We start from the raw sequence: 26,995 nt of genomic DNA, 5'->3' as shown, positions 1-26,995 counted from the left end.
TCGTCCCTGTTCTAATAGGAAACATTAAAAGTAATTATTACACATTTTCATATTTGTAACTGACTCCGGAGTTTTTAATGTCTATAATTGGGCCTAGCACCATTTAGTATTCATAACTGCTCATAAATGGACATCTAATGACCTGTTGATGTTGTCATTCGATCGTCTAATAGTCACTCGGTTGCTGAAAGGTCTTTTATTGGTTGGAATATCTTGATTCGACTTATTCAAAAGAATCCTCAGTAGAGATCCTCTTGCGTTATGGTGAACTTGGGCTGTTAGATGGATGGTGCTTCACCGCAATCTAACAGACAACTCTCCTTAGATAAAGGACCTTCTGAGAAGATTAGAAGGATATTCAGTGCCGTGCTCTTTGGCCATTTCAGTGAATAATTCCAAAATCAGTTGTTGGAGCTGGCCACAAAATAGTTGTCCTAGATCAAGTGTCTTCGGGTTTTCGTTTGGATGTGCTTCCGTTCAATTGGTTCAGAGTCCCGACCGAATGAAACGATGCTTAATGTCCCTATTTTTTGACTATATTCTTTTTGTGTTTATTAACAAGACCCGTTAAATTTCCTCGAGAGATTTGGGTAGCATATCTTTTATATACATTTTGCCTTATAAAAAATTATAATATTTAGGACAGTTTTGAAAATTTTCTTTTTTCACTAACAAAATTTTTTAAGGGAGTAAAAACAAAATTTCGATATATATATATAAATATAGATATTTGTAGTCCATGGAAACCGCATCCCGATCGCATGAAGTCCTCCAAAGTCCGACTCAGGATGCCGCATATATCGGGGTACGCGGGTCTCAGGTGCGCCATTTGACCAGCTTTCATACTTCTCTGCTCTCTGCGTCAGTTTTATTCTTCCGGTGGGTAAACTCGACCCTCCATTACTCCTGGCGCTGAAGGGGGCTCTATCTCTCCCTCCCTCCCTCCCTACCCGCCTCGCTCCCTCTTACTCTCTGCCCGTTGATCGATCGATCCATTATTGAGATCTCATTTTTGGCCATCGGAAGCTGATCTCAACCCCTAGGTTTGATCCCTCCTACACTTTTGTTTCTTGAATTCTTTGTTTCAGAGCTCAGTTTTTTTTTTCTTCCTCCTCTTCCCTTTTGCTCTATTTCGCTTGATTGGCTCCGTTTGAGTCGGTTAATCGTTTTTGTTGTGCAGTCCCTTCTTTCCTCAATCGCACTTACTGATTTCATGTTTTATTTTGTTAAAAATTGCAGGGGTGTTGGCATATTGTGGCTCTTCCAAACGTGTTTAAGCTAGCTGCGTTTCTCAGATTATCCTTGAATTAGCAGGGTCTTGGATGCTTTTTCTCATATTCATTTTTTTTGTACAAATTGTGTTGAAATTAGGTGTTTGACTAAGAGGTAAGCTTTTGTGGAGACAAAGGCTGTGTATATTTGATCACGTAATTAGGGTTTAGCAGAATGGGTGGCCTTTGTTCGAAGAGATCTGTAGTAGATAAATCCCCTAGTGACAGTACCCTAAATGTTGACTATCTCGGAGACAACGACCTCAGTTCAGATCAATCTAGTGTGAAGATTAAGAGCGAGTCCAATGCTCTTCCTGCTGGTGAAAAGAAGGACAAGTGGTTGTCTCAGCCTCCTCTATCCTTTTCAGATCGGTTACTGTCTACTTTTGGGCAAAACCCAAATGACACTGCTGATTTAAAGACGCCTCAGATGTCTAGGGTCCATTCACAGAAGTTCAGGCTATCGAATTCAAAGCCTGCGGCTTCTGCAAAGAATGGAACTACCAAAGTAAGTCATCTTGGGAACTATCTCTGTTAATCTGCTATGAAATATGAGTTGTCTGAGTTGTGGATGAGATGGTGGCTCGGTGGTTGGGCATTCTCTCCCTCATGAAAAGGTCCCATCCATGCTCAAAGTTCATTGACAAAAATAAAAAAAAAAAACAAAAAAAAAAAACAAAAAAAAAAGAAAAGGAAATTTGAGTTTTATAAAATTTTGCAAAATTAAGTAATTTTAGCATTATTTATATCTTTTTCAGGGACATTGCATTCCATTCGCTGTCAATGTGTCAGACATCCATTTGTTTTAAACATTGAAGTTAAGGAAATGAATACCTAATGTGGTTAATTTATTTAATCTGATTTGAGAAGCTGCTTGTCTATAATTTTTTTGTGTTCCTGATAAGCATGATTTTCATAAATATTTATACATATATTGCATATACATGTATTACAGGATGGACTTCTAGGAGATGAAATCCATTGTCCCCTAGGAGATGAGTTCCATTCTCCCCTAATTTTTTTCACTTTAGGATGATATCCAAGTTTTAACTTATTTCAAAATATCTTACAATAACTTATCTAATATGTTGCTTCTGTCCTACTTAGAAAGTTAATAAGCTAAAGAATGCAACAATGTCTCCATCTTTTTTTTGCCAAGATAGAGATGATAAGTTGAGTTAGGCAATGCAAGGCTTGGGATTTGTTGGTGTGATTGATAGTGGTGACAAATGGAGCTTGGACGACTCGACAAATAAGAGGCTCTCTCCATCGACGTTAGAGCGAATTTGGGAAGGGGAAGAGAATGATAGCATGGAAGAGAAATGGGCAATTTATGGGAGGAGGAAGCAATAGTGGAGGAGAGTGATGTGGAGGAAGTTGAGTAGGAGGTAAGCTAGCCATAAATACTATTACAACACTGAATTCATATCAAGGGGTTTACATTGTTGAGGCGACTGCTCCGTTGGATTGTCGAGACAACTCCATTGTAGCCTCTTTTATTAAGGGGTCTTCATTGCAACCTTCCTTATTGAGTGGTCTGGATCGTCGAGGGGCCTGATTGATTTTGTCTCGTTGCAACCTCACTGTTTTGTCGTCGAGGATTCATGTCGGCTTTGTCACGAGCTTGAAAAAGTGATTGATATCAGGAGCGAAATTATATAGAGTTCTCAACGAGAATTAAACCCGAGTCAATCTTTTATAAGCATTCGCTGCTCATGCACTGCTCATGTTTGTTTTTCATCGGGACAAAACTCACAATCGAAGCAGCTGTTTGTGGGATATCCGCATTAGGCTAATCAAATCCGTTGTTTTTTCACTGCATTCGAGCTCAAGATTGTAGCAACTACTAGCTCATTTTCTCATGACGTCGTATAAGTCTGTGATGATGACTGGAGTCCAAAGAAACCAAGCAATTGCTAAAGAAACTCGGTGTTCTTCTCCAATCTCAGATGCAGTTCCATTTACCAAAGAGCAATTAAAACACCTGCAAAAATTATTTCAATCTCTAAAACTGTCCCCAACTTCATCTTGCCCCTTACTACAAAAGGGTAATTCTCTAATAAGTGTGTTGTTAGGTGTTATTCCTAATTCTATTCATTCTTGGATAATCGACTCAAGTGCAATTGATCATATGATTGGTTACTCGAAATTGTTCTCATTCTATAAATCTTGTGCATGCAAAAAAAATTCAAAATTGCTGATGGCTCTCATTCACGATAATTGCCAGGATATGAACTGTCAAACTCACTCTCTTGTTAACTCTTTACAATGTGTTTCATGTTTCCAGTTTATCTTATAACTTGTTGTCCATTGGTACAATTATTTTGACTATCGATGTAAAGCTACATCTACCCTTCTTGTTGTAAGTTCCATGAATTGATCACTGGTAGGATGATTGACAGTGCTAAGAAAAATGATGAGTTATTATTTTAACTATGCACTCGACTCAAATATATAATATCAAAGTACTAGTTTAAATTCTAATTTTATTTTCAAAGACAATGATATTATGTTATTACATTATAGGTGTCATCCTAATTTTCAGTATTTAAAATTTCTGGTCTTCAGTTTATTTTATAATAAAAATTTTTCATCTTTTAAATGTGGAATTTGTTAGATTTTCTAAATATTAGCGTACTTTTTTCTCCACAAATATACAAACATATTGCACCATTTACTTTGATTCACAGTGATATCTGCAGTATGTATAAAATTTTATTTACTCTGAAAAAATGATTTGCGAAATTTTCAGTTGATCACTCAAGGTCAAGTTGAGCTTGTTTAATGTAAAAAAAATTAGAAGTAGAGACTATTTTAAAAAGTTTTTACATTATGGTACAAACACAATTTCAAAATAAGTATTGAAATATTATAAAGTGATAATGACCAAGAGTATATCAAAATATTTTGGGTCAATTTTTCTTAAACAAAATCATCAAAGCTTGTATGTGGACACTTACATTTATATGGTGTAGTTGAAAGAAAAAAACAAAATTTTATTGGAAGTAGCTCAGGCTTTGTTGTTTACCAATCATGTGCCAAAATATTTATGGGGTAAGATCGTTTTTTATGTTATATTTCTCATAAATAGAACACCAATAAGATTTTAAAATTTGAATCATCTTTTGTTTTTTTTTCATAAAATTTTTTCAACAAATCAGCTTTTGTCTTATTGGCTTTAAAGATATTTAGATATACTGCCTTTGTTCACATTCATGGTCATAATAAAGAGAAAAGTTGAACCCCGAGCAAAAAAAAAAAAGTATGTTTGTTGGTTATTCTTTCATTAAAGAGGGGTATAAATGTTTTAATTCTATTTTTAAAATATATTTATTATCATGGATGTCACATTTTTTTGAATCACAACTCCTTTTTTCACCTCCTCTTCAAGGGGTGAGGACAATACAAATATTTGACTACTGTTTTGTAGGATCTTTTTCAAACCCAAGAGTTACAAAATAACGCTTCCCCAACCTTGATTATTCAACTTGAAAATTTAAACTCTGTAATGTTAGGGGAAAATGAATCAAGTCTGTTAAATATCAAAGATGATTCAGATCTTTCTACAGTATCATCTCATGATGTTTTTGATTTTACAACAACTAACAAAGAAGAAACAAAAAAAAAATTATGACATTGGTACCATTTGATATTATTCACTTGCGCCAAAGGACAAATTGAAATAAAGGGTTTTCTATTCCTTTGCACTACATAGGAACCATCAGGTGAAGTCCTCACCAATCCTTTACCCCATGTCTAGTCCACTGTATCTTCGAATTTTGTGTCTTTTGGTTCTTAAGTTGAGTCTAGTTATAATCCGTAGTCTAATGATTCTAATTTCCCATTGCTGTTTATAAAGGGGTGAGATCTTCCATTATCCAATCATGTGTCATATGAAAATTTCTCAGCCACTTTCTATGCTTTTATCTCACGATTTTCCTGTATGGAGATTTCTTATAATGTGTAGGATGCTCTGAAAGTTCCGAAATGGAAGGATACCGTCTTTGAGGTGATAAAAACATTTGAGAAAAATGACACTTGAGAATTGGTTGATGTACCCAGAGTTAAGACAACTGTAGTGTGTAAATGGGTGTTTATAGTCCAATATAACTTTGATGGCTCTCTAGAACGGTACAAGGCTTGACTGATTGCTAAGATATACAGTCAGACATTTGATATTGATTACTTAGAGATATTTGTTCTATTCCCAAAATAAAATTTCGTAAGAGTACTTTTGTCACTTGCAAGTAATATGGATTGACCCTTATAACAATTAGATATAAAAAATGCGTTCCTCAATGAGGACTTGGAGGAAGAAGTACACTTGGATGCAACTTTAAGATTCAATGAGAAGTTCAACACAAATGTGTAAACTAAAAAGTTATGTTACGGGTTTAAGCAGTCGGCGAGAGCATGGTTTGAGAAATTTATTAAAGGTCGGGGGTAGAGTCAAGGGCAAAGATATTATAAAATATTTTTTAGAAGTCAGATGATGAGAAGATAGTCATAATGATTGTGTATGTGGATAAAATAATTCTCATTGGAGATAACACATATAAGATGAACCGCTTGTATACTTTCCTCTTATCAAATTTTGAGACAAAAAAATTATAATTTCTAAGATATTTCTTTGGCATGGAGGTTGCTCGATTGAATAAAGAGATTGATGTTTCTCAACGAAAGTATCTCATTGATCTTTTCAAGGAAATTGGGATGACTGAGTGTAGGTCTGCCAACACTCTAATTGATCCCATTCAGAAATTGGGAGAAGGATGGAGGGTGATCTAGTGAATAAAGCTTGGTATTAAAAGTTGGAGGGAAAGCTGATATACTTATCACATACGCAATCAAATATTTTTTTTGCCGTAACTTCGGTAAGTCAATTTATGCATTTGTTGTATGATAAACAACCTTGAGGTTGTTAATAGAATTCTCAGATACCTGAAGGCTGTACGAGACAAGGGCTTATTTTTTAAGAAGATTACATAACAAAATATAGGCATTGATGCTGATTGGGTGGTTTCAATTATTGGCAGGAGATTGACGTCCAGATACTGTTCTATGTCTGGGAAAGTTTGGTTACAAGGTGAAGTAAGAAACATAATGTTGTTATTAGGAGTAGCGTCGAGGCAGAATACAGGGCTATGATTAATGCGAGATGTTATGGTTAAAGAAAATTCTTGAAAAGCCACAGATCCCGATAAATATGGCAATGAAGTTATGCCGCGACAATAAAACATCCATAAGCATTGCAGAAAATTCAATGCAACGTGATCACACAATGCATGCTAAGATTGACAGACACTTCATAAAAGAGAAGATTGATCTTGGAGCTATTTAAATGCCTTTTATCTCTACAACACAATAAATAATGAATATATTAACCAAAGGACTTTTCAAACTTATTTTTGAGCTATTTGTAAGCAAGTTGGGCATAGCAAGTTGGGCATATGAAATATCTATGCTCCTGCTTAATGGGGGTGTCGGATTTTTAGGAATGTCTAACTTTTTTATTTTCTATTTTTAGAGTATTATATTGTTGGTAAGTTTTGATTTTTTTTTCTAGCATGAGAATTTTATGGCTTTCTTAATTTGACGGCCTTCCCTTGTCATTCATCTATCTTATAATTTATGAACTCTTTTACTTTGACACCATCATCTTCTTAGTTGTTACACTCAGATATATATATATATATATATATAGATATAGATAGATATAGATAGAAATTATTGTTGAACCCCAAAAACCAGTTTGTCGATGTCCCTATTCCAAGCCCCATTGGCATTTCTACTTACTACTTAGTTCTGTAGTCTTTACCAACCTTCCTCTATCCAGAAGCAACTTTTGTTGCGAACCTAACCCTTTTTTCATGTAGTTGTCACTCTTCCAAGAAACCACCCAAAGCATCTCTCGTATCACTATCCGTTGTTCAACACCACCATTTAGGTCATCACTAACCATACTAAAGCTTGCCAATCACACATTTTGTACATTTCCTTAAATCCCAAAACCTGTTACTTGCCTATACCTCGATCCATTAAAAATTTGCAGTCCTTTAAACCGGCAACAGCTTTTTTTGTAAGCAATAATCTATCATTGGCTTTTAATTTGTTTGTTTGGTAGTTGTGGATTTATTATTTAATTCAATCTACATTTAATGGAAGAAGACATTAGTTTGATTGAGGATTATTGTGCAAGACTGGACAATTTGGATGATAAATTAGCGCATACATCTATTACTTCGAAAAATATTACCTGAAGGTTGATGCTTCTTAAAAAGCTCCTTGAACCACATTCTCAATATGAATTGTTGACATCAACTACAGTTTCTACATCCACGGCTCATTCTGAAAATATTTTGGATGGACTAATTTCAATTTCCTTCAAGCAAATGTCAAAAAGGACATGATTGAGGACATTATATATCATTTTTGCAAATCTTAGGACCAATCCAGGGATAAGTTATGTTATGATGTCATGCACTATTCTGGATATAATATTGACTAAAATGATTCGCGATAATAGGATGTATATGCAATACTCCATTTATGATTAATTCAAAGCACGGATCAATTCCTCTAGTTAGCGCAAAAAGAAAGTTTTGCTTAAGAAATTGCAGTGAAATGAATGGCCAATGTTTTTATTGGATTGACTTGAGGAGTTTGACATTGAGGGCAAGTTTATTGTGGGAGGGTGGGCAATGCTGTGAATCTAAATGATTTTCTATGGAGGTTTTTAAGTAGAAATAGTTAATGGGGTTTATCGAGTTGCACTACCCTTGTATGGTATAATACTCTTTTTTAGTGTGGGTGAGGATATGAAATAAATTAAACAAACTCTTTATTAGTTCTTTCTTTTTGTTATTTCGGGAATTTGAGCAGCTTGAAATGTTTGAATAAGATTTGGTTTCATCAAATTTAATGCAATTACTCAAAAACCGTTTCATGAGAAAATTTGCAAGTTCATTCTTGGGTACTTTTCAATAGTTTCAAAATAAAATGACATGATATGTGGGGTGTCAAATCAGGTTCACAAAGTGGGTTTAAGTCTAATCTAAAATTGACACGACTCGAAACTACTTGATCTGAACTTGACCCAACTTGACATTGCTTGACCTGAATATTAAATGGGTTAGAAATTGTTGCCCAAAATTGACCTGAACTTGACTCATATAACCCTCTTAATATGAGCATAATAATTATTTGGGTCATATTTGGGTTAATTTTGAGTCAAGTTCGGGTTAAATTCAAATTGACGGGTCAGATTTAGGTCGATTTTGAGTCAAGTTCTGGTCAAATTGAAATTGGTGGGTTTGATTGGAGTTATTTTGTGTCAAGTTCGGGTCAAATTCGAATTGACAGGTCATATTCAGGTCAATTTCGGGTTGGCAGTTAATTTTGGATTGGCGGGTCAACCTAATCCTGATAAAAAAAATTAAACGTGTTGGGATTTTGAACTCAAACCCGACTTGAAAATTATTCAGATCATCCCAAATATGGATTTTTTTTGGGTTGGGTTCTAGTTGAGTTGGCATGTCAAGTCAATATTTAATACCCCTAATCAGATATGCTTACATCTTATAAAATTGAGAAGTCTTCTTAAATCCACCATGGTGACAACATTAGCAACATCCTTTTTTCTTTTTTCATCCAACACCACCAATAATACCTTGTATGTTATAATCCTTCCCTGATGCGTGATTTTTTTTTTGGTCATTCTTTGCACTTATAGATTAATTTTGATACGTTGTAGTCAAGCATAAGTCCATGAATATTACTCATTTTTTGTGCCTTTATGTTGAGGTTACTTCTGTATTAACAGGTGGCAGAAGTGAGCTCAATTTTAGGAAGGGCTAGTACAGTTGGGTTTGGGAAAGCTGTTGAAGTTTTGGATAATTTTGGTAGTAGCGTGACAAGTTTGAACCTTAGTGGCAGCTTTGTACCAGGATCAACAACTAAAGGAGGCAAAATATATATTTTAGCCTTTGAGGTTGCCAACACAATAGTTAAAGGTGTCAATCTTTTGCAATCTCTTTCAGATGAAAACATAAAACACTTGAAGGAGGTGGTGCTTCCTTCAGAAGGTGTGCAACTTTTAGTGTCTAAAGATATGGATGAACTGCTACGGACAGTGGCTTCTGACAAGAGGTGTGGCGAGAAACTCTTTACAATTTAAGAATCTCTTATTACTCAGGTTGTTCTTTTGGATTTTACTTCATCTATTCACATGGAATTCTTGTGGTGAACAGGGAAGAATTAAACATATTTTCAGGAGAGATAGTTCGCTTTGGAAATCGGTGTAAAGATCCTCAGTGGCACAATCTCGATCGCTATTTTGAGAAGTAAAATTAATTCTCTACAGTTTTTACATCATAACTTCAGTAATCTGCAAATTTATCTAATTTTATGTTTCTTCTTCTTTTGGTTATTGATGTTAGGCATGGTTTAGAACGAATATTTCAACCACAGTTAAAGCAAGATGTGGATACAGTCATGCAGCAGTTGATGACAATGGCTCAGTACACAGCTGTAAGAGTCGTAAGAAGACCTATGAATATATTTGGATTTCTCGAAATCTTGATTCTTCATTGTGCTGATTTGTTAATGTGTTGATGTGGTTCTCAATGAACGTATACTATTTAAACTAATTACTCTTATCATTACACTCAAATAGGATTGATAAAAGATGATGCTAGGACTGCTAGCTCAGATGTTTAATTTCAGTTTCTTTGAAATACTGCTCAAATTTTTTTCAATGTTTTCCTTTTGCAGCATTTTCTGCAAATTTTTGGGATTCTCTATTGTGTTGTCATAATATTATACATGAAATTACTTTTTCATTCTAGTGGAGATAATAGTCTATCAGGTCTCCCTTTTACTGTGAGAGTATATTAATAAGCAGACATTTTATCTGTCATACAAGACTTTATCTTCTGGTAACCCCCCCATTTATGAAATTTGAGCTTATTGTGGATCTTGTTTATGGTCTACCATATATGATTCTATCCCCCCCCTCATTTTTGCCTGCTTCAGAATTTCATGTCGTTGCTTTCTGTAAAGGTGCCATCTTATGAAATTCTATTGCTAATCCGTTGTAGTTTTATGTTACATTAAGTTACAGGATTTTATCCTTTAATAATTAGAAAACCCAGATGATACTTTTCATCAGTCAAAGAATTGTGTGGTTTTGTTTAACCAAAACCAACAACCCATCAATTTTTGGTGGCTACGCTGAATTTTTTTTTTTCATAGATTTGTTTCCATCTTGATTGTAATATTGTATACCGTGTTAATATTCATTTTTAGGTAATCAGTTGAATGTTCTATCTATACTACTTTCCTACTTATGCCTATTAAGTATTTTTATACTTCATTTCGACTCCGCTACTATTTCTGTTCCTGCTATGCTATAAGAATTATTATTATTTCTTTTTTTCAGGAATTATATCATGAGCTCCATTCTTCGGATAGGTTCGAACAAGATTACAAGAGGAAACTTCAAGAAGAGGAGAATTTGACGGCAGCTCAGAGAGGTGAAATACTTTTTAGCATCAGGATATTTTTGAGGTTTTTAGGGACTGGAAATTTTATGTGCCCTATATTGATTGATACTTGCTTGATTTTGCCTTTTAGATTTTTTTTGATGAAAAAGTGCTATTTTGATAGCATGGTATTGTGTTGGTCTGAGGTTTAGTTTTAAGAGAGGTTGATTTGGCTTGCAAGAAATATTTTGAATGAATAAAAGAAGTTCCCAATTCGCTCATGTTCCAAGTGCGTTTGTTGGCAAGTTAAAAGTGTGAGAATTTATGTTTGGAGGTAAATGCACTGCTAAACACAACATAGGGATTACTATTCCATATGGCAGTGCTAGTGGGAAGTTAGAAGAAAATTAGGGCTCTAAGCCTCAGAAAATTCAGAAAACTCAGATCTTTATTCTTTACAGCAAGCACTTGTACGAGTTTTTAAAGTAGTGTTTTGAGGGTATTGACTAAACATGAGGCTATAAATCTCTCAACAACCTCTGGTTGTTAAGCCCAAAAATAAATGAAAAGCAAGGAAACTTTGGAAAAAGATAGTATAGTCATTGAAGTGAAGGCAAATCGAACATGTTGATAATCCTGTATTGTAAGTTAATATTCCGTAATTCCCATATATTGCAAAGAATGTCATATTGGTTGTTCCAAAAAAACAGAAGCTCATTCATCTTTTGTGATTGTGAGATTTAGATTAAGGTACTTTATTTTGAATTAAAATATTTCCAATGTTTTTGAACTGGAATGAATTGAAACTTGGGATGTAATTATCCTAGAAAATTTCTCAATAATTGCTCAAAATTTTGTCAATTCAAAATTATGAGCTTTTTGGCAACTTATAGGATTCAACTCTAATATTTAGTAAATCCAATGCTCTGAATTGAGGAATCATGAGGTGGTTTTATCCCAATAACTATTTGGTGAGACTAATTTTAAATCCTATCTAATCCTTGGTTACTGATAGACTTCTTTTAGGATTTAAAACGTTCGTTCAACATGATTTTAATAGTTAGTATCAATGATGTAACTATTAAGATTACTTTATTTTAATTTTATTTTTTTATTTCTAATTTTATTAATTATTAATTGCTACCTTCTAAGCCAATTAATCATTAACTAGAATTTCACTAAAACTCATTAATCCGTAATTAGTAACTTACTGCTCATTATTTAGCATAAGTTAATATCTTAATTAATTGTTATTTAGTAATTTATTTAGTTAACTAAATAATAAATTTTAATTAATCAATTTAAATATAAATGATGTCAGATTAATCAAATTAGTATTTTTTTAAAATTACTAATAATAATCAATGATCATTAGTAATTTTTTGAGAAATTTAATTACAACAATTAAATTATAATTAAAATAACAAAATACTTAATTAATTATTGATTAAGAATTTATAAATTTAATTAAATGTTAGAACTTGACAGCTCCCACCTGAAACTCTCGTCTTCCTCAACATTTTGAAACCCTTGTCTTCCTTCACCTCATTAATGGGATAATGGTCGTGTGCTTGAAGCTGTCATCTTCCTCTCCTTTTTTCTACTATCTAAAACCCTTCAGGAAAAACAAGCGAGGAAGTCACGACGGGCTTTGCAAGTGAAGTCATCTTTGAGTATTTCTTTATTTTTGTAATTTCTCCACTCTACTCCCTAGATTTGCTCAATCCACTGAGCCTTTGGTTTAGTATATCTGAGATTTATGCTGAAATGATGGTAAATTAGGTTTTAAGTTTTTATAGAATTTAAATTGTTCATTTGGACTGTTACACATAATTCATGCTAATTCTGATGTAAATCCCACTTAAATATAGCTACTAAACATCCCCCTAAAGTTGATTTGCTTCAACCTTACAATGACCACTAGAAATTGCACACATATACATCCATCAACACCCATTTAGGGTTTGTTTGGGGCAGCTGCAGCATATCCAACTTATGCTGATAAACAATTTATCCTGATAATCTGCTGATGACCAGCTGATCCGGATAAGCTGACTGACTGTTTCGTTAGTGTATTTTGAGAAGAATTGATTATGAATAAATGACCAATCTGCTGCCTCTATTCTGGGTAAGCTATTTAGCTTTTTAGTTCGTGCGTTTTGAAAATAGCTTATTTGCAAATTTTTTTTACAAATTTACCAACCTTCTTAATGCAATCATAAAGGGGAGATAAATGTGAAGATTGAAGAACATGAAAATACAAAATATTCTTAAAATTAAAGTTCAAATGTTAAGACATGAAACTACAAAATATTTATATTACTTAAACATTTCAGATCACATAACAGAAACACAATAACCTAAACAAAAGTGAAATACTTAACACACTAATATATACTATAATGATACCCAAAAAAGAAGAAAAGATAACATGTTAAAATTACAAGGAAAAAAATTATAATGTTGACTTTAAAATGTAGCAGCATATCACGGCCTATGCTGCCCGGCTCTGACACCTCAGATACCAGAGCAAACCTATCCAATTGGGATACTGTAGAAATGGAAGCACTAGAACCAAGAGCAGTGTTCTGAAATTGTCATACCAACGTACTCTAAGCAGCGGTGTCCAATTGAGATTTTATAGAAAGAGACGTATTGTCGGCCCATCTGAAGAAAGCGTAGTCCTCTTGTTCTTGTTTCCACCGCGGGCACCTGTAAAATTGTCTCCCGTAGTTATGTGGCTGGCGTGACGTGAGTAGCAAGGTCGGTAGCCCGCACCAACACATCACTTTCCCGGACTTCCCTGAATATCTGGAATTCATCGTCCTGCAGTTAATAAAAAGAGAATAGATCAGTAAAAAAATTTGAGGAAATGTTGAAAATATACTTACCGAAGTATGGAGAAGCCAACCAATTTCAACACTATGAGAAGCCAGCACAACACAACTGCAGCTTATTATGTTTTTTCTGGATCCAAAATAAAGTAAAGATTGCCATTATGTAAAAAAGAATAGCTGCAACTCAGTGTGGTCTAAAAAATTCTTTCTATTCCATCTAAAAATTTCATTTTTAACATCCCACAGATGTTAACATAAAGAAAACTGGTATAAGAGCATTATTCGGAAGTGCAATGTCTAACCCTTGCAATTTCATCCCAGATATAACAACCATATATAGCCATGTAAAAGGAGTGCCTTTTGTAAATATAGCCATCTCAATACAACAACCATATATAGCAGCCACGTATTATAATGAAACGTAACATGCTCCATCCTAGATGTAAGGATGAAATTTATATCCTGCAAACATGCACAAATTACCTCACACAAATATGCAGCTTGTTTAACACAACCTTGTATAAGAAAAGAGCGATATAATATAACAAAAAAATGTACATGTTTAGCCTCATTTGCATCCAAAAGCCAAAATTTTCAGACAGCCGAATCTGTAGCCCAGACAACCAAACTAATACTGTTCCAGATGGAAAGCTTATTTATATATTGATGCAGGGCAAGCGAGAGCAGCGAGGGCAGCAGAGGAAAATAGCCTGCCCAAACGCGATATGCACCTATAGCCCCGCGTTTACTATTTAGCCTAAACAGTGAAACACAGGTTTTAAAAACGCACTAACCAAACACTAAGGCGGCGTTTTCAAGCCTCACTTTTAAGCTGCCTCAAACGGGCTCGACATCCATACAATATACAAAGTAGAGTGACTTTTCTATTTCTAGGTGAAAAACGACTACCATCCTTTTAAGTTTCATTTTGCTTATACGAGTTTACCTATTGTTGAAACTGAAGATTATACCATAAAAAATACTTTTAGATTGATTTTCATCAATTTTTATAATTGTTTATAACCATGTGGAAAAATGAGTATGATTTAAGTAGATATAGAAGCCCTTTAAAAACTTTGGTTTTACTTATATATTTCTCCAATTCCAATCCACTATATGTTGAATCATTATCTCATATCTTTAATTCTAAGTCTTCTGATCCTTTATACTAGAGATCACAATTCTTCTTATGCAATTAGAACTACATCAGTTGACAATGAAATGATTTTGTGTTTGTGTTTGCTCGAATGCATCTGTTAACTTGTTTGTCATGCATGCAAAAACCTATTTATTTTTATATTTATATGTATATATATATCCAGATATAATGAGTTTAATTTGAAATTTTAAAAAATTTCATCGATGGTAATATTTTTAGCTCTAACAAAATTTGAAATTCAATTGTTAGTTGGGCTTTTTTAAGTGTACTTAGACTTTCTTATTTTCATTTCGACTCAAATTTGACCTTGACCTCAAAATCTTAGGTTTTGATCTAAGATTGGCCAACTTGAACTTGGCTCGTTATCACCTCAACCTAATTCATTGGGACATGCTTGCTATAAGGTTATTGATGATGATTCCTCAGATTTAATCTAAAATCATTCTAGTAAACTTTTATAAAAATTTCAAAAAGTGGTCTAATAGTTGTTGAAAATTTTGTAAATCCTTTGAAACAAGAATTCTGAGAATGATAGTTTACATATATGTGTGCTTCCCTATTACTTAAATCTTTTCAATTTAGAATTTCTAGCATTTCGTAAGATAACTGTAAATGCAAATCAAAACGTAAGCATGGTTATAATTTTTTTCTTATGTAGTTAGATTAAGCATTTATCATGCAGATTTTCAATTAGAAAATCCATTTTCCCTTGCAAAAAATTTTGGAAAATGTGTAAACACGAGTTTCTGATTGTATCAATTAACTACTGTTAGAGTTGAAATTTTGAAAATTGAGTATGGTCATAAGTTTGCTAAGTCATGATACCGGTCGTAGTAGTTATGGTTATGGTTATATAGTTTTATGCATATTTATGAAATATTAACATTTCTCTAATGTATAGATGGTAATTAAAATGCTAAAAATAAATTGAATTGAAGTAGAAAACCATTGGAATTTAAATTTTGATTGGCGTTCGCTGTTCGTTGTGTTTTCAATTTTATTTTATTTTTATTGAAAGTAACAAATAATTGTTAAGCATTATAGGCTTGTGACTTGTAATTATGTGAGTTTGTTGCATGACTTTTTACATCTTATTATAGATCTGCATTAGAAACCCTTAACATTAGATGCACATTTGGATTTTTTTGCCATGATAGCATTTTTCCTTGGGTTAGTTCCACTTACATGATGTACATCGTACATCATTAAGCACATAAATGTTTTTTTTTTTTTACTTCTGAACTTAAAAGTTTTTTTAAGCAATTTATTATCTTAATCTATGATGAATACGTTCATGAATAATTGCATTTGTGAGGACTGAATAATCTTAATAAAATTAAGCGTCTAGCAGTGAAGTCTTGTTTGAAAGCTAGAATGCAGTAGATAAATGGATATTAGTGCATGGTGGATGTTTGATATCAGTGCAGGGGAGGTGCGGAAGTAACTCAAATTAACCTGAGGGTTGTGGCAGTTGATAAAATAATCAATCTGTTATGAGGAAACAGTAAAAGCTGTATTGCCTGTTCTTTTATTTGATGCCAAAATTCATTGTGCTGGAGTCGGCATGGTCATGCTTAAAATAAAAGCAGTCTTTTTCTTATGGTACTTTCATGTTAGATTTATGAGGTAGCTGCTGGTTGGCCTGGTACTGAGTTTTTGTATTGGACATTATAACCACTTTATGGCAGTCTTTTTTTTTTGGAATCAAGCATCTTTAGTATTGTTTTCTTCGAGCATATTTTTTCTTACCTGCGTATCATTTAATTTATGTGCAGGAGACAGTCTCCAAATATTAAAGCAAGAGCTAAAAAGCCAAAAGAAACATGTAAAGAGCTTAAAGAAAAAGTCTCTTTGGTCCAGAACTTTGGAAGAGGTGGGTAGTTACCGGCGCCTTCGCCTTCATATTGAGTTGTTTGATTATGTGTCTCCCATGAATTACATCACCTATTATCTTATTAGCTTGGAGTATCCCTTTTTCTATTTATATTGTTTTCATTGATGGTTATTAGATTTATTTTGTGCAAAAAGCTGACGGTTGTTTGCTATAGGTCATGGAGAAACTTGTAGATGTTGTCGACTTCTTGAATCTGGAGATCTATAATGTCTTCGGTAGTTCGGGTACTCATTTTAGCATTTGTTTTAAGCTTTTTAAGCTATTTTTATTTCATGCTGTGGAGTAAGCATGCAAGTAAATATCATCCATTCCTGTGAAGAGAACGGAGAAGATGTAAGTTTAGAAGTTGTGTGGAATCAGAGTTATTTGTCAATTTGTCATGTATATGCAGTTATTTTGAAGAGACATGGCATCTTTGAAAGTTTTTTTTTGACATGGTATGCCAGTTCCCTCTATTTTGTGCACAATGCTTAACAGCAGTAGTGAGAAAGTGTTGCAAGGGCGTCTTATTTTATAAAGTAGGAGCTGAATCATTTTCAAGAAGAAGCTCATTATAATTGATGACTTAGTGATGCAAGTTGGATTGTTTAGCTTTGGAGTAGGCGTGCTTTTTTCAGTGTTCCATTCTGTATGATAATGAGCTCTTATGCACACACAACTAGTTTCAACATTGCGTTCATGAAATTTTACATATGTTAATTTGCTATGATACCTTGCATTACCTCTCAAAGATGTGTGAAATTGCTGTTTATCATTTTATGTGTGGAGCTTGTTTATTTTTTTGGTTGGTATATAACTTAAATTGGTTTTCATGTGTTATTATCAGTCAATAAATGAATTATGAAGCAACTTCTAAAGCCTTTTTTATCTTAAATATTTGCTTATATTACATGCATTTTGTTTTTGTTTATGCTCATTATTTTTCATTTGGTTCAATAAAATTGCAGATGGGGATAAACCAGTGAAAGGATCTATTGCTAGTAACCGGAGACTGGGTCCAGCTGGCCTAGCACTGCACTATGCTAATATTATCACTCAAATTGACACCCTTGTAAGCTATTTAAGTGCTTGTCCAGTACTATTCAACATTTTTTTAATTATGTTTTTTTTGGTCCCGTAATGCTTTCATTTTGATTTGATGAGTTACATTTTTCAATTTTTTTAGCATTTTTATTCTCATAATTTTGTAATCTTGGTAATCATGAAATGTTTAGTGTAGTTAATCTAGAATAATGAGTTATGCCTAATGTCTGGGTATGTTTTTTAGCAATGTAAAACACTAGTATTTAATTTTTTCGGTGCATAGAAAGTTATGAAACGTGTAGAAATCCGAATATCATCAACAATATTTTTTAGGGTCATTGACATGCATACCACCCAATTCCTTTGTATTCAAATATGCAACACCTAAACTTTACGTTTTACATTTACACCACCCAAATCTTTCATATCACTTAAAAAAATACCATCATTTTAACTTTTAAAAAATGAAACACAAGTTTTCATGCATATAGGTAAAGGTAGTATGTATGTAAAATTGAAGCTTGGGTGCTAGATATATAAATAGTAATTGGGTGGTATGTATTTAAATGTTTGTTTGACGCAATTTGTGCATTTCAGAATAAACAACTTATTCTATAACGCGGCCCACAGGTTGACCTGCAGCTTATCCTGAAGGTCGACCCGCAGCCTGCGTTTAGTGTAAAAAACCCAAACGCGGCAGGAAGCGTATTCAAAAACGCGCAAAACAAACGGTTAGACGGCGTTTTCAAAAACACCGCCGCCCTTACAAGCTGCCCCAAATAGGCCCTAAATCTTCTTATTTTTTTATTGTCTAGTTTATCAATGAATGCCTGCACCAATAAAAAAATTGCATGTGAATTTATTTCTATATTATTCAACAAGTTTGGTAGCCATTTTTTTCTTTTTGACGACTTAAGCTGGTCTAACATACAAATTTAATGGGATCTTGGTTTCAATCGTATTTGTGATTTATTTGTTCCGAAACTCTTTTATTGCTTCACCTTCTTGAACACAGCATTCAGTGATTTTTTATCTTGTTATTTTTTTTGGGGCAAATTGCAGTTCTTTTACAATCCTTTGAAATATTGGTTTCAGACTATAAATCCAAGTCATATAGATATTGGTATAGGAAAGATGTTTTAAGTAGAAGGATTAGTTGGGATATTTCTTATTTATTTATTTATTTTTTTATGATGCATGAAGGTTTTTAATTTACTAGAACTAAATGAAATAAATGAAAATATGACAGGTAAATAGGACACAATGGAGAAAAAGGATTCATGTAGCCGACCCCACATAGTGGGATTAAGGCTTTGTTGTTGTTGTTGTTGTTGTTGGAGGTTTTTATGAAGCTGTTGGTAGTGATTTGGAGTGAATGGAACTCTGGGAAACTGTATTTTTGAGATATCTGAGACCTCCAATTGGTGTTAGGCTAGTTTAGGTTCTCGTTTAGAGTGAGCTCATGGGGATGATTTTTTTGGTCATATGAAGGCATAAATGCCTTGCTTGATAAGTATATGATGTGATGAGTTGTTATATATAAAGCTTGGGGCTATTAAGAGGCTTTGACTTGGTGCGAATTCAAGCTTTAAGATTCTTAAATATTTTGAGGAAGTTTACAAACATATATAATTCTTTTGCATGGGGTGATGAAGGATTGGAGAGTAGGGCACTACAAAAAAGGTAAAACACTAAATATTTGTGGAAAATAAGAATGTGAATAAATCTACCCTCACCTATTGAACGGGTGGAGGAGAACCATCTTGTAGTTCTCATGAAAATGGCCATCAAGCTAGTTCCAAAAGAAGATGACTTTTCAAATTCATATCAATTCGTAACATTTTGATAGTATATACCATTTTTATGCATATGTAACATTTGGGTACGTTTGATGAATAAAGAAGAATGCACATCGTGGAGGAATTCCTTGAGTGCTTGCACCAACTTAAAATTTTAAATATATGTTCTGTAACTTTTCAAACGTGCGTGAACACATCAGAGTGGAAGCTTGTTGAAGGAGGGCTAGTTATTGACCATTTATTTGCATGGTGATGTGGAAGCTCGACTTTGTATTGTTTGTAACTTGCATTGCAATTTTTCACAAAATTATATGATGAATTATTACATAATTCTTTCACCATTTTCCATTAATACAATTAAATACCTTCAAGAAAAATAAAATACAAATTCATAAAAATATTTAGGAACTATTATGCCTCATCAATGCCCTGGACCCAAAATATTCTTCATTGAAGAGATAGAAACCAGGTAAGCAGACAATGCAGCCAAATTGATATTTGCCAAGTTGGTGGGTTGTCCTGAGTTGGAGGTATATCTATGAAGATGAGCAACTGCCAAAGGATCTGTCTCACTTACAAGGGGGTTATGCTTCAAATTCCATAACTTAATGGATTTCTTAAGAGATAAATAATAAAATGCAACGGGAATTGGAAGGTGAAACATATCAAGAAGAATTGACAGAATAGTTAATGAATTGAAGGTATTAACTATATTTGATCTCATGATTGGTGGAATTTCCCGATCATATTGATTTTGAGGGTTTAGATAAGATCTTGTTTGCAAATATAGCAATCGAAGTTTTCATTTTTTTTTTCTATAATCTTCTAAATCTTTTCTATTTTCATCTCCATCTAAGTATTTTGCTATCAATTCTATTGTTTTATAAATTAAAAGATCATTAACTTATTATTTGAGTCAATCACTCTCAGGGCATGAAACAAGGCCTTTGTAATTGTGATGGCAGATTTACACTTGGCTAAATTCTTTCATTTGAGACAATCTACTCACTTTTTCCCCTTCATGTGTTTTTTCCTATGCACAATTTATCCTTTTTTGTAGAGGTGAACATATCCTTAAAAAATTATGTTACTTCTAAGATACTTTGTAAAGGTTAGTGTATTGTGGCAAATCTTGTGGCTGCTAGTTCAATTAATTATTTTTTAGAGAACTCAACTGTAAATATAAACAAAATTAAATATCATTTTGCCTTTAATAAACAATTCTTATTTTGCTGCAGCTCTCTAAGTTTCCTAAGTATTAATATGTGGCCCATGGAATGTTGTAAAGATGCTTGTATTTCTCCATCAATTTATTTTCCGCCACCTTGTATGCGCTTGCATTGTCAATGACTACTTTGAATGAAAAATGCTCTCCAATCTTCTCAATAACTCCAATTAATTTAAAAATGTTATTTTCATTTTTCATCTAGTTTGATGTTAGAATTTATTTAAAGAAAATATAGTTAATAAGAGTGTTGATCAAACTCCTATTTTTTAATATCTGATCAACCGTATGATATTATTGTAAACTCTAGTTTGTGACCATTTCTTCAATTTCTCAATGATCTTTATGGTACTTCTCAACTTCTCATTCAATATCTAAGTTTAAATTCATACATGAACTTATAGATTGACATATGTTAAAATAGGATGACAAAGTTACCAAAATTTTAAAAATATAGATTATCAAAAAAGAATCTCCCAATGTTCATATAACTATTTTGTGGAAGCATTTGGCAAGCCACCCTGAATACCGTCATTCATTTCATTCACATTTGTCATATTTTACTCCATTGGTTTCTTAGCTCCTTTTTTTTGAGATTTTGTCCTATGAGAAAAAGAAGACTTGCCACTGTCCCGTTACCATTATAGAAGTCACTATCAACTGCATCATTAAATTATTTTTGCTAATTTTTTTTGACATAGTTGCTTTACTCATGTAAGCATGAATTTTTCTTTACTTCTTTAGTACATTAGTTTATGGTGAAAATTTTTACGAGAACTGGGAAGATATTCCATTATTATTGGACACCTCCTGTAGTTCTTTTCATGATATTCACAATTCAAGTAAATGTATCTTCTCATTCCATGAAAGTTGCACTTGAGCTCTATGCTTTAAAGCAAGATTATTTTCTATTATTTCTCAAAATTTTCATACTCTCTTAAAAATTTCTTATCATTTAGATACTCCTAAATTAAAATATTTTAGCCCAAAGTAAAGAGTATAAAAGAGAGAAGATCAAATAAATAAAATCAGCGAACAAATAGATAACGAACAAAAGAGGAAAAATTAGGTAAGAGGTCTATATTTTGAAAAGAAGCTGCGACAAAAGTAGTTGCTATGACACAATTGTAGCGGTGGTAAACCAGAAGTGACAGCATCATAACAGCTGGCTAGCCTTCTGGGTATGTTGCTTCTTGTAGTTCCCATCAGGCTCTCTCACAATGGTGGTGTGGAGATGAGGCTCTTTGTTTTTTTTATTGATGCCAATTAAACTTGACTTAAAAGTGTGTTCTTAAAAAATTGAGGGGTGTGCCTAGTCACTTTAAGATTCACCTCGATGCATGCCTCAGTCTATGGAAATATAAATTTCAAAATCGCTTGGTGAGTTATATGCCTAAATGTTACTCTTTTGCTCCTCAATTTAAGGTGCATCTCAAATTATACAATTTTAAAATCTGGTGTTATTTGTCTATATTCATCTTTGGTCCTAAATGATGGAGAAGAGAAATGTATTTTGTGGTAGGGCTAGAAATTTTTTTATGGTGTATAAATGTAGGTTTTTATGAAGGTGGCTTGGAGTGAATGGAAATTTGGGAAGTTGTATGTTTTGAGATGTTGAGAGCTTCAATTGGGAATAGGCTTGTTTGTGTTTTATTTGAGAGTGTGGAACTTGTAAGGATGATTCACGCTGTTTATGACAGAATGAGAGGTTGGTTATGATGAGCTTAGGATGTGGTGAGATAGTGAAAATAAGGGTTTGGAGTTACTAAAGGGTGTGAAGATGTGCAGAGTTGGTGTGAAGGCTAGTGGATTGATTTTGGACTATTTTTGGTGATGCTTACAACGAAATAGAATTGCTCTGCATATTTGGAAGAATTGAGAGTGAACTCCATAACTCAATAGGCCATGTAAATGAAGGGTAGCCATTAAATAAAAATGAAAAATAATTAGACACAAGTAAATAAATTTAAACTCTTCGAAGGAAGGGGAGAGGTGAGCCGCTAAGTTAACCTTCACAAGATAACCACCAAGCCAGTTCCAAAAAAACTTAACTCTTCAAATTGATTTCAATTCATTATAATATGATACTGCATTCATTCTTATGCATATATATCACATTTGGATATATTGGATACATTTAAAAAATCAAGAGACATTAACATTATGTGGGGTTGACCAAGTGGATGTATCTTGTGATAGAATTCTATAGGTGCATGCATCCACCCAAAAGCTGTAAAAAATAGTTAATAACTTATAATGCATGCTATTTTATGATTCAAACCTACGGCCTTCTACAATAGAAAGGACTAACCTAACTGTGCTACAATCTGATCCTTCATTTTCTTCAGTAACCAAATATTTGTAAATTGTTTATACTACTATTTTATATTGCAATATTATTATTAATTGTAATGCCTGCACCATTTTTGTTAACTTTTGTCTAGCATCAAATGGCTCATTATGTCAAATTGTGCATGTCATCTTATGAATGAAACCACAATTTTTCTAGGAATCATATCTGGATTTCTGATGAAAATAAAATATATTCTAGTACTTAATAAAATCAAAATATAAGATCAGGTAAATAACTGTTTTGTGTGATTCTGAGTTGAAGGTTGGTAGTGCTATTGTTTGAGCAACAACAGTGCTTTGATCTTTCTTGTATGGTGTGCTGCTGGACGAGCTGCTATTGATGCAGTTCTTTTGTACCCACAGTCCAAAAGAACTGAAATCCCATAACCCTTATTTCATTTCTCTAGATTGGGCATGTGGAAAATTTACGAGAGATTTTGCAACTTCTTGTAAAAGTTGGAACAATTAAGCTTACTCAAAGCAATGATTTTATATGAAATATCTAATCTCATACTGCATCAAGATTAGAGTTTCCATATTTTTTGGACGGTTGCTTTCTCAGTTTTTGGATTTGGCGGTTTATTGTTGTGTACATGATGTAGAATAGTGGTAGAAAAATAATGGAATGGGATTGTGATATTGTTGACTTAACAAAAGATTTACAGCCACTGAAGGAACATGTTGGATGAAAATAACCAAGCCTCCAACCTCCAAACCAATGCAGTACGCAGGGTTTTCATGAAAAACACTTCTTATAACTTTCATTCAACAGTAGTAGCTATTATTGAAGTTTAACTCATTTAAACCTTTAAAATATAAGAAAAAAAAAATCCTGAATTCCAGGAAGTTGGTTGATCAAAAGTTCAAAGGGAGTGGAGGTGGTGGATCTTTGTTTTGTAGAATTGTTTCCTTGAAAAGTAGAGGTTGAGTTGTCGTTATTCTTGGTTTTGACATGATATTTCGATTTCGTGGATTTCGTGAATGCCCATGTGCATGTGTATATGCTCTAGGTACATGTTATTTCATTTAAACCATTCCCTTCCTTGAATTGATTTTGCCACATTTATGGGATGGCTTCCCTTTGTCTTAAATGGCTCCATGCACAAATAAATTGCATGACATCTTATTCCCAGTTAATATGACATAAAAGTCTCTCCACTATCATTCTTAATAACTACCGAAGTTTATATATTAATGCCATAAGCTTCCAATGATGTCAACTTTACATAACAATAGCATCACAAACACTAAATTAATCATAAAGAGAATGCAACTATTTTATGGAGCTTCTTCTAATGAGCTTCATCAACTCTCCTACTCGAAAGAAATTTTTTCTATAGAGTTTATCTAGCAAACTCAAGAAACAAAGCTCCAATTCAAATCCACAAGGTATGTAAAGGTGGTGGAGTGTCCGTTGGGGTTGGAGGATCTTCAATCGAGGATGGATGGTGGAGTATTTGTGCGTGTTGAAACCTTACAAATAAGAATACGTGAAGATCTTGTATGTCAAAAGTTTAGTGAAAATTCTTATGATTCATTACTCTTATAAATAATGACATTAAATTCATTGAAAAGATAATTAACTTGCATGAAAAATGGTAAACTGAAATCAGAATCAAGATGGCCATTTTCTCTATATGTCATATACTGAGTGGCTAGGGTACTGTTGAAGATATTCACAATCAACATACTCGCATGATTGTTTATATTGCAATATAATATGACAATTTTAAATGAAGGCTATTTAATAATGCATCATTATACATGATGCAGGCCATCAAAGCAAGTTGACCTTTGGAATAAGCCATCTAGATTACTATGCGCATTATGGCGGCCAACAAAATCCAATAGGTTAAACATTGTTGAAGGAGTGGTTCGTGGTGGGCTGAAGATCACATGAAATTGATGTCTTAATGGATTGGTATTCGTGCTAGTGCATATTTTAGGTGAAAAGACATCAAAGGGGGTGTCAGATTGTGGGTTCCAACACTCTTATGGGGTTACTAGAAGGGGTGTTTCAGTGTTATTTATAAAACTTGGAGGGAAGACATAATAGCAAGTGTTTTATCGCAGATGGATCATTAGAAGGATTAGATGCATCTTTGTTTTCATTATTGACTAGCTTAAGGCCTTGAACAAAGTTTAGTGTGGTGCTTGTGAGGCTCTTATCTCTATTGGTTGGGTTAGGAATAGCTTGATTATGTTGCCTTTATATTTCAAAACATAATTGTGTTACTGATATTTATGGTTAAAATTCAAATTGATAATCAAAAGTATACCTAGAAGGATATGGACCCTATTCTTAGAGGGACATCACACCATATTTAGTCATCATAGCTACCTAATTTAACAGGGCCAAGGCAATTACGGGGTTCACTACTGGATGCCTTTTTACGCCTACTATCTTCAAATGGCTTTGAATGAAGCTTAGATTTAGTTGGGCTCTTAGAAGTGTTGGAAGCGACATTTTGTCTATACCTATCCTTTATATTTTTCCATTTCATATTGTATATTGTCGAGATGTGACTGAGATGGAAATAAAGTTGTGAGAATTAATTCTAATTTTTTTAATTAAAAAAATTCGAATTAATTGGTAAATCCTTAAATTAAGGAAATTAGAATAAATTTGTAATCCCTTAAATCAAGGGAATTAGTTAAATAGTTTCCTAGGTTTTCTCCTTTTAATCTCCTATATAATATCTTGTATGATCAATTCAAAGAAGAAGGTGAAATACAAATTATTTCTTTGATTTCCCATATGGTATCAGAGCCCAGGCTCAAACCCTAGAGGACACCGCCTGTTGCCGCCATTCGATCATTCCGGTTAGGGTCGGCTCTCTGTGATCTGCGCTCCATCATCTCCGCTTCGTCCGAGAGGAGCAGCACGTTGTCACGAGGAAGATCGTCTTTTGCCGCTAATCATGCAGATCTGCGTTCTGCAATCTTTGCCACTGAAGTATTTTGCGTTGTTTGCCGCTGTGTGGTCGCTGTAGAGCTTGCGATCTTTTTCTGTTGTTTGTCGCTGCAATCCTGTGCCGCAGATCTCACGATCTTTGCCGCTGTTTGGATTATTTTTATTCGCTGCCTTAATTGCTGCGATTTTTTTATCCACAGCAGGTTGATTCTAGCCTTAATTGCTGCAAATTTTTCTTCTCCACCATGTCAATGTCCGAAGCCACTATCTCCAACTACTCCAACCATTCTGAAGAATACAATGCTGTTCAGAAAATTCGAGAGTTGCATAATATTCGGGCATCCAATATTCGGGCATCCAACAGGTGTAATGGGAAGAACTATCTCAAATGGTCCCAAATTGTCCGCATATACTTAAAAGTCAAAGGGAGGATTAATCACCTACTTGGAACCGGACCAGAAAAAAGGGATCCAGCCTCTACAACATGGGAAGAGGAGGATTCCATGATTATGTCCTGGCTATGGGATTCTATGGACCCAACGATCAGTGACACTTGCATGTTCTTGAACACCACAAAGGAAACCTGAGACTATATCAACCGCACATACTCGAAAGCCCGCGATGCTGCCCTTGTGTATGAAATCAAGGAAAAAACCGGTGCAACCAAACAAGGAGACAAATCTGTCACAGAGTACGCAACTCTATTGCAGAATCTGTGGCAGGAACTGGATCACTATCATGTAATTGAGATGAAATGCCCTGATGATGTTGTCACCTTGAAGAAGTTCATTGAGAAGGATCGAATATATGAATTTTTGGCAGGATTGAATCCTGAATTTGATCATGTTAGAATCCAAATCCTCGGCAAGGAGGATACACCGTCTCTAGAAGAGACAATCTCATTAATCCGAGCAGAAGAAAGTCGGAGGAGTGTCATGCTAGAACCACATACTATGGACGGGTCAGCCTTAGCAGCAAACACAAATCAGGAGAAGTCAAAGAACGATAACCAAGGGAAGGAGAACAAAGACAATCTTTG

At 33.8% G+C, this 26,995-nt stretch overlaps 1 protein-coding gene across 1 annotated transcript in view; it reads left to right on the top strand.

Moving 5' to 3' along the window:
- The first annotated feature begins 752 nt into the window (after nucleotides 1–752).
- Nucleotides 753–26,995, top strand: part of LOC110019399 — a 37,107-nt gene continuing 10,864 nt past the window's right edge. The window contains exons 1-9 of the mRNA XM_020717037.1: nucleotides 753–1,043; nucleotides 1,240–1,779; nucleotides 9,094–9,419; nucleotides 9,521–9,613; nucleotides 9,710–9,800; nucleotides 10,711–10,804; nucleotides 16,525–16,622; nucleotides 16,798–16,867; nucleotides 17,591–17,694. Of these exons, the coding sequence (XP_020572696.1) occupies nucleotides 1,447–1,779; nucleotides 9,094–9,419; nucleotides 9,521–9,613; nucleotides 9,710–9,800; nucleotides 10,711–10,804; nucleotides 16,525–16,622; nucleotides 16,798–16,867; nucleotides 17,591–17,694 (1,209 nt within the window). The 5' untranslated portion in view covers nucleotides 753–1,043; nucleotides 1,240–1,446. The remainder of the gene's footprint in view (nucleotides 1,044–1,239; nucleotides 1,780–9,093; nucleotides 9,420–9,520; nucleotides 9,614–9,709; nucleotides 9,801–10,710; nucleotides 10,805–16,524; nucleotides 16,623–16,797; nucleotides 16,868–17,590; nucleotides 17,695–26,995) is intronic.

The sequence above is a fragment of the Phalaenopsis equestris genome, unplaced genomic scaffold (genome assembly GCF_001263595.1).
Source record: "Phalaenopsis equestris unplaced genomic scaffold, ASM126359v1 Scaffold000055, whole genome shotgun sequence".
In the NCBI taxonomy this organism is placed as follows: Eukaryota; Viridiplantae; Streptophyta; class Magnoliopsida; order Asparagales; family Orchidaceae; genus Phalaenopsis; species Phalaenopsis equestris.
The sequence above is the reverse complement of the archived record's forward strand: the minus strand, read 5'-3'. Positions and strand labels throughout refer to the sequence as shown.